General features: G+C 43.2%; 1 protein-coding gene across 1 annotated transcript; it reads left to right on the forward strand.

The window, feature by feature from the left end:
- Nucleotides 1–446: 446 nt before the first annotated feature.
- On the forward strand, nt 447–10,744 carry LOC109895816 (TBC1 domain family member 10A). The gene is made up of 9 exons (XM_020489822.2): nt 447–1,443; nt 3,216–3,315; nt 4,625–4,732; nt 4,808–4,914; nt 5,048–5,162; nt 5,398–5,463; nt 5,584–5,773; nt 6,806–6,960; nt 7,548–10,744. Exons 1-9 carry the CDS (start codon nt 1,262–1,264, stop codon nt 8,103–8,105), a joined length of 1,581 nt encoding a protein of 526 aa, XP_020345411.1. The 5' UTR covers nt 447–1,261; the 3' UTR covers nt 8,106–10,744.
- The last annotated feature ends 1,462 nt before the right edge of the window (nt 10,745–12,206 follow it).

The following is a 12,206-nucleotide window of genomic DNA, read 5'->3' on the forward strand; positions in this document are numbered from 1 at the left end:
TGTCATGCTGTGCAAGTGGGGTATTATATGCGTAGGTCAAAATATTAAGTCAGCAGAAGTTCAAAAGTGAGGCAGCTGATGTGGCAATAGATGTAAATTTAAGCTGTTGGGGGAATTGTTTTAAGATGGTCATACTATGGATCGTTTAGCTATTTGCTATTGCATTTTAGGACCTCTTTAGGTGTGTGTAATGTATATATGATTTGATAAAATATCGAATTTGGCCTTTATTACTATAGCCCAGAGAAAGGCATTGAACAACACCATAAATTACTAAAAAAAGACAGTCAAAAAATAACACTTTTTTGAAGTGTCAGTACTATATCTAGGAGATAAGAAAGCTCAGGAAATAATTTTTGCATATTTTATTTTACACATAAAATAACCCAATTTTTGGGGGTAGGCGCACAACTACCTTGATTATTTTAATGTTACCGCTTACCTTCAGACGAGTCCCGTGACACTTGAGTCTTCCCTTACCATAGAGTGGTCATAATAGTTTAGGTCAAACCGTTCGAACAATAGACGTTTTCGCGAGAAGGCAGATTTTCGGGACGCGTCAATCGACTAATGGATTTCTTAAACGAAGCAGGGAGGAGGGACCTACCTTTTGCAACTGTTTTGGACTAATTACACCCTGAACACAGACTAAATGAGACAGCCGAACTTCCCCCGCAGGCGAGGAAACGGAATCCATGGACCAGGAAGGAAGGAATGACACTAAAACGTTGTTTAGCTTGCTTCACCGACATAACAAACACAAATGTCACATTTGTGGTGAATTGTGCTAGTTAGATTAACATGTAGTCGATGGAAGTTATTTCAACCTAGCACGCGTCAACTTACTAGCGAACTAATACATCATTGACACATCACAAGCTAGCTAGGCTAACGCGTTAGTCAGCTTTGAAAGGCTGGAAAGTCAATATCATACGGGGGATTTTGCGGTATTTGCTAATTTGGCTCGCTCAGAGATCATGTTAAGTATTTGTTTGTGTTAATAACCAGATAAAGTAACTAGCTAGTTAACGGTAGTAGTTAGTTACAGTAGCTAACTAACTTTTTATTTTATTTTTTTAAGTCGATTAGTCCTGACAGGCTATTTGCTAGCGGCTAACACTAGCTAACTAACGCTAGCCTAGCTACGTGTTCCATGCCATGGCAATGGTTTTGTTTGTTTGGAAACTTTCGTCTGGTTTCATACTGTTGGTTGTGACCGTGCCAACGAAATAACGTTAGCTTTGGTTATTTTTGAGCTATCATGGCTAAAATAGAGAATGGTCGCAAGTCGGACGACTCTAGAAGTATCAGGACAATTAGCAGCAGTCATATGGACGACGAGAGCTCCCTTGGCTCAGACTCCGAGATCAACGGCTTCACCAACGACAGGCATACGGATAAATATGGATTTATTGGAGGGGCGCAACAGTATTCAGAAGAATCGTAAGTAACCTTGGTGTTCTGCTCGCATGGCCCCATTTGTAAGCTTGTACATTCCTATAGTTGGTTGGCTAACTCTCACAACTTTGGTGGGGAAGATGTGAAATGTTTACCAAATGTACATGAACTGAACTACATCATGTGTGTTTTTAAAGGTTTGTCTCGTCTCAAACCCCACCCATGAAAAATAAATGCCACTAGTATCAACCTCCCGATCATGTCACCTAGTTGATATGTGAATGGGCTATTTGAGGTGGACTTGACAGAAACTCACTGTTCTAAAATAATGTGTTTTATTTCACTAGCTAGCTATGTCATTTAAATACAATACTATTTTAAGACCTGAACAAATTTGCTAACATCATAACGTCTCTGTAAACAGAGCCCTCCCTGACAACCACTTCTCTGCTCTAAAGGTCAGGGGAGGCCCCTGATTGTTTATGTCCAATGTTTGGTCTTGTATAAGATAAGAACAGAATGCTCTGGAGGCAAACCGAGAATAACCTGAGTGGTGTGAAGGGCGACGCTGACCGGCTTCATCATTTTAATCTCCTTTCCTGTTCATCCATCTCTTTTGTTGTGTCTCTTTGAATGACAATGCCTTATGGACACTGATGGCATATAACTGCTGGCAGAATGGAGACGCAAACGCTCCCCTTTGTGATTGGAGGGACACCAGGTTTTGTTTTCTTGAGCACATGTACTTCCTTCTACACTTGGTTCAGCACATCTTTTTTTTCTGACTTTGATTCTGCTCTTTTCCTAACGTTAATAGTTCCCTTAAGATGCATAGAGTTGGAGCACAACTGGATTCGGTCATTGGATTACTGCTCCCTTCACCTTCCAAACAACTTCATATCTAAACAATATCATGTATTTCATTATCTGCGCCATGAGCACTTTTCCCATTTCCTCTCTGGTTTTACCAGAGCAGAGGTAACAAATGAGTCTCTCTGATTGTGAGAAGGCTCTGTTCTTGTGCTCATGCCCCTTGGCCCTGCTGAGTAGCACACTGTGAGTGGAGGAATGAGTGAAAGTTGTGCCAAGCATTAGTTGCTTGGGAGCTTCCTGTTTTCTGTGAGGTTGACTGGCCTTGTGCCACAGCTCTGGTGCCCTGTTGTTGGAGTGCCTATTCTGGCTCAGGGTTGTATAGGAAGTGGAAGACAAAAGGGTTTTATTTGAATTTGTGTAGGGTGGTAGGCAAACTTGCAAAGGAAGATACACATATTTATAGCCCTTTGCACACTTTTGGGTATTGGAGTGAACAGAATTACAGCAGACTTCTAGGAGAGAGGATTGTCCAAATTTAAAGGCCTCTCTTTGAAGACTTCTAACATCTCATGATTACAAGGTTGTGCTCATGATTACATACTAGTGAGTGCCATCAGGCCAACCTATAAGAAAACGTTAGGCCTATATTTTGTCATGCATTGTGAGTGTTCTATTCTCAGTTCCGTTTATTGGCTAGAGCCAAACTTACCACATTATAGCATTACCTCATCTCTTGACTGGTTCTGCACCAGGCCCGCCCTGCCTAAGTACGTAGAGGGAAAGTCGAATGCCTCTGATAGCACACCTGGTTTTCCCTTTCCCCCTGCTTGAATCTCTTATCTTTAATGCTTCAAAACCTGTACATTTGCATTATAGTTCTTCTAGACACTGTTTATATATAACTAGCTGTAATACACACACACATTTCTGAGAAATTATATTATTTTTAAGAAATAGTTTTGGAAATTCTAATATTTTCCTTCTTCTTCTTCTCTCTCCCCCAGGGCTCAGGACGTCCCTCCAGAGGTTTTGAGACAGCGAGAGGTCAAGTGGCTGGACATGCTCAGCAACTGGGACAAATGGATGGTCAAGAGACACAAAAAGGTCAGAGACCTGCTGAGAGTTGGAATTCATAGGTCTGACTTCATTTGTTGCCATGTCTAGACTTTTGTGACACTGTCTCTCACCATCTGGTCTTAATTATTCCTCAAACGATCCTAAATAAGTTTGTTCACAGTATGTGGCAACTCCTTATTATGTTATTAGCCAACCGGGGCCTAGTTAGTGCTTTCATCTTGTTGGCACTCTGCCCTGTATGTGTAAACCCAACTGTTACTTCCATCCTCTATCCAGGGCAGGCATGTTGGGGGTTTGGGTTGTATTGGATGACAACAACATTTTGCAGTGCCTAATAATTCAAAGACAAGCCAGTGATTAACTTGTATGTCACTCAGACATTGGCCTGTTTGTTCCTCTGTAAACTTAAAATGTTTGGAAGAAGCTGACCTTTTGATGATAGTTTTCTTCATGGAGGTTGTGCTTGTCTTTGGCCTTTGGCCAGTTTTTCATCTCTAGTTGCCTAGCCGGATCTACCCGTGTGTCTAGCGTTAGCTATTCAACTACAGCCTCATCTAATTTTCCATGAGTCAGCAGCAGGGAGTGACACAACCCGTCCCTTTGTCTCCGGTTAGTGCTTTCCCAGGATCCTTAGGGGGTCCTTACCATAAACACTAACCATTTTACTTTAATATAGTATGGAGGTCCCAAGGAACCCAGATAGCAAGGATCCTTCATCTCCCTCACTGACTCCATGTTGGGCTAAGTAACAGAGCAAGACTCTGGGTGTGGTTGTACTAACATCACGTCCCTGTTACAAAGATGGTGGTGAGATTTCGGGTTTGACAGCGACTAGCTTGTTCTCACTGCAATCTCAAGTATGGACATGGTTAAGGGCATTACCACATGACACGTACTGAAGCACACACTTAAATATACACACAATTATTCAGTAGGCCTTTTTTGCCTCTGACTGCTGTGCTGGTTAATTGAGGTCAGTCAGTGAAGGTCATAGTGTCTGTTTCCCCTTCTCTACTTTGTTGTTCCATGACATCCTCATGGATGTTCACACTCTTCTGGGAGGAGGAGGAGGGGCCTATGTTCTCAGTAAAAATAAATGGACTGAGTAGTACTGTGAATAAGCCATTATTCCACTGAACCTGTACAATATTGTCTTGGATCATCTATTTCCAAAGGCCTGTTCTGTTTTCCCTGAATATGAGGTCCATCCTGTTCAGTCAACAATACTGGCCTACAGTATAAATGTGTAGTATAACAACTCTATTACAATGCAGCTTCATCTTCACTGGCACATTCCTTGGTTGGTGATGAATACATTTCTGTCTCTGTTTAACAGGTGAGACTGCGGTGTCAGAAAGGGATTCCTCCCTCACTGCGAGGCCGTGCTTGGCTTTACCTGTCAGGGGGAAAAGTGAAGAGGGAACAGAACCGAGGGAAGTTTGAGGTTGGTTATGTTCTCTTTTGCTCTGTGTGTTTTTTACTGTGTGGGAGTGTGGTTGACTCCCTGGTGTTGTTTCAGGAGCTGGACAGTCAGGCTGGAGACCCGAAGGAGCTGGATGTGATTGAGAAAGACCTGCACAGACAGTTCCCCTTCCATGAGATGTTTGTGTCACGGGGGGGCCACGGGTTAGTTGTCTCAAACAATGGAATAATTGACCCTCACTCAGTGACTGATGTTTGACTTTTAGTCTTGTTTGACCTTTGTCCTTGTGTGTTCATTGCCTTGTTCATGGGTTTGTATGTATGTTTACCCACACAGGCAACAGGACCTGTTCCGTGTTCTGAAGGCCTACACACTGTACAGGCCAGAGGAGGGCTACTGTCAAGCCCAGGCCCCCATTGCTGCTGTGCTGCTCATGCACATGCCTGCTGAGGTGAACCCTGTGCCTCTGGGCTCATGCTTGAACTATAGTTCTCTCAAAATGACTGCCTGACCTGTGGTGTAGCTCAGTGAATAGTGCTTTGAACTAGCTTCCTATTTACAATGGAATTGTTTGTATGCTACACCTGTAGTTTGCCTGCTAGTGTGTGCTTTAGTTTTGGTTCCCTCTGTAAGGGAAGGTTCCGTTCACAATTTCCTCACACCACCATCTCTACGTTTTCCCACAGGATGCGTTCTGGGGGCTGGTCCAAATTTGTGAGAAGTACCTTCCTGGATACTACAGTGCTGGGCTGGTAAGACATGTGCCCTTCACAAATGCTCTACAGGAAAAGGCACATGTAGTTAACTAGACCACACAAGATGTGTTTTGTTATCCTGTCTGTATGAGACTACATGCTCATCTGTCCCTGCAGGAGGCCATTCAGTTAGATGGAGAAATCCTGTATGCCTTGACTCGGCGCGTCTCCCCTTTAGTCTACCGCCACCTGGAGAAACACAAGATGGAGCCCATCCTCTACATGACAGAGTGGTTCATGTGTGCCTTCTCCCGCACCCTGCCCTGGGCCTCTGTGCTCCGCGTCTGGGACATGTTCCTCTGTGACGGTTTGTTGCAGAAACTTCCACACAAACGTCTGTCTTGCATTCATTTAGTTACGACCTCCAATTGACACTATACATCTACAGTAAGGGAGAGGGGTACGTTGAGCCATTTTTTAAAATTCACTCTGTCAAGGGAAATATAGTATTCTTTCTAACAAAGAGATCTACATATTTTTCAGGGTGTTGGGTATCCCTGGAAATAATCTGAATTCATGTAAACATTACAGTTTTGAAAACATAGCATGTCTTTAAAAAAAAAAGTAAGTGGTCTCTTGGCACCACTTACGGGTAAGTTGAGCTGCTGGACAGGGTAAGTTAAGCCATCTACACATTTCTGTGCTGAATGAAATATTACCACTACCCTTTTAAAGCCATGTCAGTCTTTATTTCCCAAACACAATTCAACATAATCAATCGCTTTTGGGTCTTTTAATAATTTTAAACATCTTAACATGTTTAACACCTTTATAGAAAACTTTTAACATGGACCAGGCCCTGTTGTTACCTCATATCCCAGCCATAATGCCTTGCATTTCACCTGGGAAGAGAACACTTCAATTGGCTCAACTTACCCCATGGCCATTGGCTGAACCTACCCCAAGGCTAACATTCTGACTATATTACCCAAAACAGCTACAAGGATTCACTTTCATCCAAGGTTTAGGACCTCCTATGGAAGCTTATAGAGAGCCCAACTGATGTATAGCATGGTCTTAAAATGATCTACTTTGGTTTAGATACATTTGATTTGGTGAAAAACCCGTTTTTTGGACCTAACTTGTTTACCACTTTTTCCATGTGGTTTCTTCCTTCAGACGCCATAAAATTATGACCTCTCCCTAAATATTTGGTCAAATTATACGTTTTGTGAATGGTACCCCAGAAACAAGGGTGGCTCTACTTATCCCACTCTTCCTATTTGTTGATCACCCAAATTAGATAATCAATAAAGTTCCTGTGATGCTTGTAATTGTGGATTCTAACATCTGCGATCATCCCTCATGTCCAGTTAGTGACCTCTGACCCCTCCCCCAGGTGTGAAGATCATCTTCCGGGTGGGCCTGGTGCTGCTGAAATGCATGCTGGGTACCCGTGAGAAGCTGAAGGCGTGTCAGGGCCAGTATGAGACCATGGAGCTGCTGAGGGCCATAGAGCCACGCTACATGCAGGAGGGCTTCCTAGTCAGGGAGGTAAGGACTTCACTAGCAGGGAATCAATGACGGTAGAGAGACACAGGACTTACCCAATAATAAACACAGTTAGAGATGCATGACCGCAGGAGAAGTATGGTCTTTGAGCAGACTGGGGTAATAGAAAGGACCAAGAGAATGAGGTCACACCCCTATTTCACCCAGATTGAGAATAGTCATCTGTAGAGGACAATGGCTGTTCAGAAGTCTATAGTACTGTGGAAATGTAGAGTTCAGGGTGGAAGTTCAAGTGATGCAGAGAGAGACACATTGACCACAGTTCTGACTAGTCTGTGTCTAGTCCCTTTCCCTGGCTTCATGTGAGTGTCTCTTCAGTTTGACAATGGCTTCTCTGACCATTCTCACTGTGAGAAGCTCCTTCAGCCTCAGGCAGTTTGACATTTACTAACAAGGTTAAGATTAGGACTGGAATGAATCCCCACTGAAAAGCCTTCTCTCCTCTTGGCCATTAGCCCTGGTCTTTTTGCATGACATTTCCTACAAGGCAGACTAAAACTATTTTCTATTTAGTAACTCTGTGCCTGTAATGTCAACCACCAGCAGTAACCTCTCTTCTCCTCCCTCAGGTTCTGGAGGTGCCTGTGTCAGAGCGGGACGTTGAAAGGGAGCACCATGTTCAGCTGAAGCGCTGGAGGAAGAACCGTGGTGAGCTTCACTGCAAGTCCCCTCCCAGAATGCACGGTGCTAGGGCTATTATGGCTTCGGAGCCTCCCAGTCGCCAGGACCTGCGTCAGAACCCGACCATCATCGTAGAGTCGCCCCTGCCTCCCCCTCAGCCTACACCTCAGCTGAAGAAGGGAGAGAAGAGCAAGGAGGAGAAGAGCAAGAAGAAAGGAAGTATGAAGAAAGCCCCTACTGTCATGGAGATCCCCAACCCTTATCCTTTAGCCGGTGACCCCCAGAGAGATCCCCAGCTTCCACTGAGAGATCCTATGCCTACTCTCAGAAACTCAACAGTACAGCAGCCCCTCGTCAATGACACACCCCTCCCAAACACACCTGAAGACTCTCCACCGCCACACCAACCAACGCTTAACGACCAGTCTCTTCTAACAGTGTCGCCTCTCCAGAAGTCCACACAGAGCCTGAGTAGCATAGAGGCAGATCAGGACACATACCTGTAGCTCTTGCTTTGGGCAGAGGGTGGAACAGCATGTCTGAAACTGGGCATGATGGGTACAAGGTGGAGGAGTGAATAGTAAAAGAGGAACTGGAACAATCCCTGTGTTATCCTGGACATGACTCACTTCCACAATGAGTCTAAATCTGATGTCACCCAGACACAAAAAGCCTTGCTCTGCCTCAGGCCAGGCATATGTGCCCCCTGACCTCTTGTGGGAGATTCCAGGGTGGCTCTACGGAGGATGTTCCAGTTGTCATTGGGACGATCTCAATGGCATACTACTTGCGTCCTCTCTCCTCGTCTCCTTCTCAATAGCCATTGGATGAGAAAGCCAGAGGTCTCTCCCCTCTGACTTTCTCCTCCAGTGGGTTTTGAGAAGGAGATGAGGAGCGAGGACACAAGGATTATGACATTGAGATCTTCCCATTCACTCGCTCACTTTAGGCCCTCTGCATGCCAACCAAGCCCTCTGTCTGTTTACCAGGCACTAGCACAGCTCCGCCATCAACCTGCAACTGGGTGTATCATGGCCAATGGCACTGCTGCCCAACCATGTGCCACAATTGTATATTTTTCTATAGATTTTTTTTCTTCCCTGCTTGCTCTTAAGACACCGTGTTGCCTAGACCACACAGTCAGCAGCATTCACTAATGCGTCACTTCTAAGTGTTCTACTACTTTAATCCATATGTTACCTCTTCATTATTCTTTACTCTGACTATTAGTGATGTGAAAGGGAGACATGTTACTCATTTACTGGTAGTGTAGTTATTGTATACATGATGCATTCCTTTTTAAACATGTCAAAGACCACCCAATAGTGTACCAGGTTCTAGGCTCAACCTGCCTTTGTTTGGGCAAAATGCATGTTTTTTTATTTTCTATATTCATTCAAATCTCCAAATCACCTGTGGTGTGTAAGAAATAGGAATGCTTAAGAAAGAGAAATATTGTTTATAGTCCCAGTTAGCCTTGGTGATAAGCAAAGAGCGCTTCCATTCTTCACCACCAGAGAGCAGCCTTGGTATGTGCTTCCATCTGTTACATTCCCCTTCCTAAAAAGGAACGCACAACAATCTTGTCTCGAATTTACAATACGAGGACATGCACTCCCCTATCAATTCCGTACTTCCCATACTTTCAAAGGAACTTCGTTAGCATGTTTTACTTTCCAGTGAAACATGTGTGCCTCGTACGTGTGCATAAATCCTCCGGACCAGCATGACTTGTGACTGTTTATTCTCCTAGTCAGGTGATAATGGGCCTGATGTCCTGAGACCAGACAAATCCTCACTGTGCCAGGCTGTTCCAGTCCCTATGTAGTGTTTAACTTGTGTAAGATAAGTGAAAGGGAGAGAGGACTGGACATTCCTCACAATATGACACATTCCTACCCTTGGGTTCCTTAAAAGCCTATTAGTCTTGTGGCTAACATGCATAGTCTTCTCTGTATCGTGTATGTATTGATGCATGTTTCTATTTTTAACACTTCTTTGGGGGGGTGGGGGTGCTGTGTGTGCTATGCCAGTTAGCTGTGAAGTGTTGACCTCTGCTCCTTGCCACAGGTGTGCTAGGTGTTCTGGACCTGGCAGGCTAGTTACTGTATCTCTGTGGTATTGGAAAGACGTGAATGACCTCATTGCTACACTGAGTGACCGATCCAGAAGGCGCAAAGATGTGATTAGAATCATCAGTGATCCACTTCCTTTTACTAGATACTTAGTTGTCTCAATGCAATCGTTGCAGACAGGCAAAGAGGGTTTCTGTACATGGTGATTGAGACCTTACTTTTGGGACATTTTTGGAACCTTCATGTTTTGGGATAACATGGGAGCCTTTCCATTTTTAAATCAGTGTAATTAATTTGGGAACGTCGTGAGGCCTGTTATGATCCTGCCTTTTCTTTGGGGAAGAAACAAACTAATTGGACAGTGACCATAACCTTTTTGAGGAATTCAGTTTAGAGGGAGCTTAAGGTTTGCAATCGAAGGTGTCAAGTTTAAATATTCTGTTTACAGCACGATGGGAAATGATTCATTAGGGATTAAGATGTGCATGACTCAATGCACATCAAGTATTATTACACAACCTTCCACTGAATCCTGCAACTTTCTTATACAAGTCACCTCTAAAGACCTCACTAAAAAGCAATACAAGTTGAATGGAGAGCAAATAACCAAGCCTTTCTCCACCTAAGTGCATAGTGGCCTGTATTACATACTTCCCATTCTGCAGGTATTCTAGTTGAACTTGATGCTTCAAATGTGTAGATAAGACTAATTTGTAAAATGACGTTATTTTGTAATGAACATTTTATTTTTTCAATTGTTTCCATGCTACATATTTTATTTAACAACCAATAATCAAAATCCACCATTTGCCATATCATGGTAGACATATCTATTTTAGCTAGACAATTTTGACACTAGTTTCACAGTTTGAAAGGCAAACACAAAAGTCAATGCTTTCTTCCCTAGAAATATCTTCTCAGCAGAATGCTGGTTTTAATTGTTCTTCTGAAGAGACCTCTGGTATTAATGTCAACCATCAGTAAATATTTCATATGTTCTGTATTTCTCCTAGAAGGGGTTACATATTGTTGTTTTTACAAATAAAATCACTTTGATCTTCACCAACTAATGACTTTGCAAATTGGAGATTGGTTATTTAGTATAGTAGTGAGCCTGATGAGGTTTGTGGGGTGAGTTTACTTTATAGCAACAGAGGGCGCAGTAGAGCTGTAGAAGACCGTATACACAGAGTGTACAAAACAGGAACACATTCCTACACCCAGAACAGCCTCAATTCGTCAGGGCATGAACTCTACAAGGTGTCAAGCATTCCACAGGGATGCTGGTCCATGTTGACGCCAATGCTTCCCACAGTTGTGTCAAGTTGGTTGGATGTCCTTTGGGTGGTGGACCATTCTTGATACACACACAGGAAACTGTTATGCCTGGTAAAAACTAGCAACTTTGCAGTTTGACACACTCAAACCGGTGTCCCTAGCACCTACTACTATACCCCGTTCAAACGCACTTCAATCTTTTGTCTTGCCTCTGAATAGCGCATACACAATCCATGTCTCAATTGTCTCGAGGCTTAAAAATCCTTCTTTATACTGGTCTCCCTTTCATCTACACTGATTTAAGTGAACTTAACAAGTGACAATGAGGGATCATAGCTTTCACCTGGTCAGTCTGTCATGGAAAGAGCCGGTGTTCCTGATGTTTTGTACACATTGTAGACTTGTCTTCCAAGAACGCTCAAACACTTCAACCAATTAAGGAAATTATTTGACGTCTCTTTTTACCCTCATTTCTGCGATGTGTAACCTACTCGAGGTGAGGTCATCCCAAGGTACTTCTGCCACCCTGACTAATTATACACGCGGTTTTGTTTTTCTTCATTTGATTTGATGGTCAAACATCTCTTATTCTCACCTCGAGGTGTGAGATAATTGGAGTGAATGCCTAACCTCTTCCCCTTGTTCAGCACAAATTGCTACCTCTACACCCCCAATAAACCCATTTATGGTCAGACAGTAGGTGGACTACCTGTGTCTCCAAGCAACAGGTCATTTCTTTCCTTGAGGTCAGTAGGCATGAATAATTAGGTCTTTCCATTCTATTGTTTCTTGTGTCAAATTAACAAATGCAAGTCCAGATAAAAAAATTACTAAACAATTACCAGAATTTGAATTTCTTATATTGAATTGTTTTATTTGGTACAGAGAACCAAACATTTTGAAATACTGTAAAATGCTGAATACACTTTATTGTGCATAATTTCACAAGTTTGATAATAGCTGGTTGCATGGGGCTTTGCGAAACCATGGTAAAGAGTACAATGATTTGTTAGTCACATTTTGTATTGCCTCTTGCCCTCGTGGTCTCTAAACTGGCTAGAGGTATGTCAACAGTTAATGGTTTAGGAATCCATGCACCCACCGTTACGCACCCCCTCTCAGCAGTGGACACCTGCCCTTCTTTCAGTGCCACCGTTCCATTTACATCTCAAAGGGGGACATCAAGAAGGCCCTTTCTGTGCTCTTCTCCACTTTCCAGAAATGATCTGATTTATCTGTTCAATGGAAATATGT

This window comes from Oncorhynchus kisutch, linkage group LG8, assembly GCF_002021735.2.
Source record: "Oncorhynchus kisutch isolate 150728-3 linkage group LG8, Okis_V2, whole genome shotgun sequence".
NCBI classification, from domain to species: domain Eukaryota; kingdom Metazoa; phylum Chordata; class Actinopteri; order Salmoniformes; family Salmonidae; genus Oncorhynchus; species Oncorhynchus kisutch.

Bases quoted from the DNA above. Each gene is read 5' to 3' on its own strand.
- LOC109895816 (XM_020489822.2), top strand. From the start codon at position 1,262: ATGGCTAAAATAGAGAATGGTCGCAAGTCGGACGACTCTAGAAGTATC. The intron at 4,733-4,807 runs GTTGGTTATGTT...GTGTTGTTTCAG, and splicing joins AGAACCGAGGGAAGTTTGAG to GAGCTGGACAGTCAGGCTGG. The intron at 4,915-5,047 runs GTTAGTTGTCTC...TTACCCACACAG, and splicing joins GTGTCACGGGGGGGCCACGG to GCAACAGGACCTGTTCCGTG.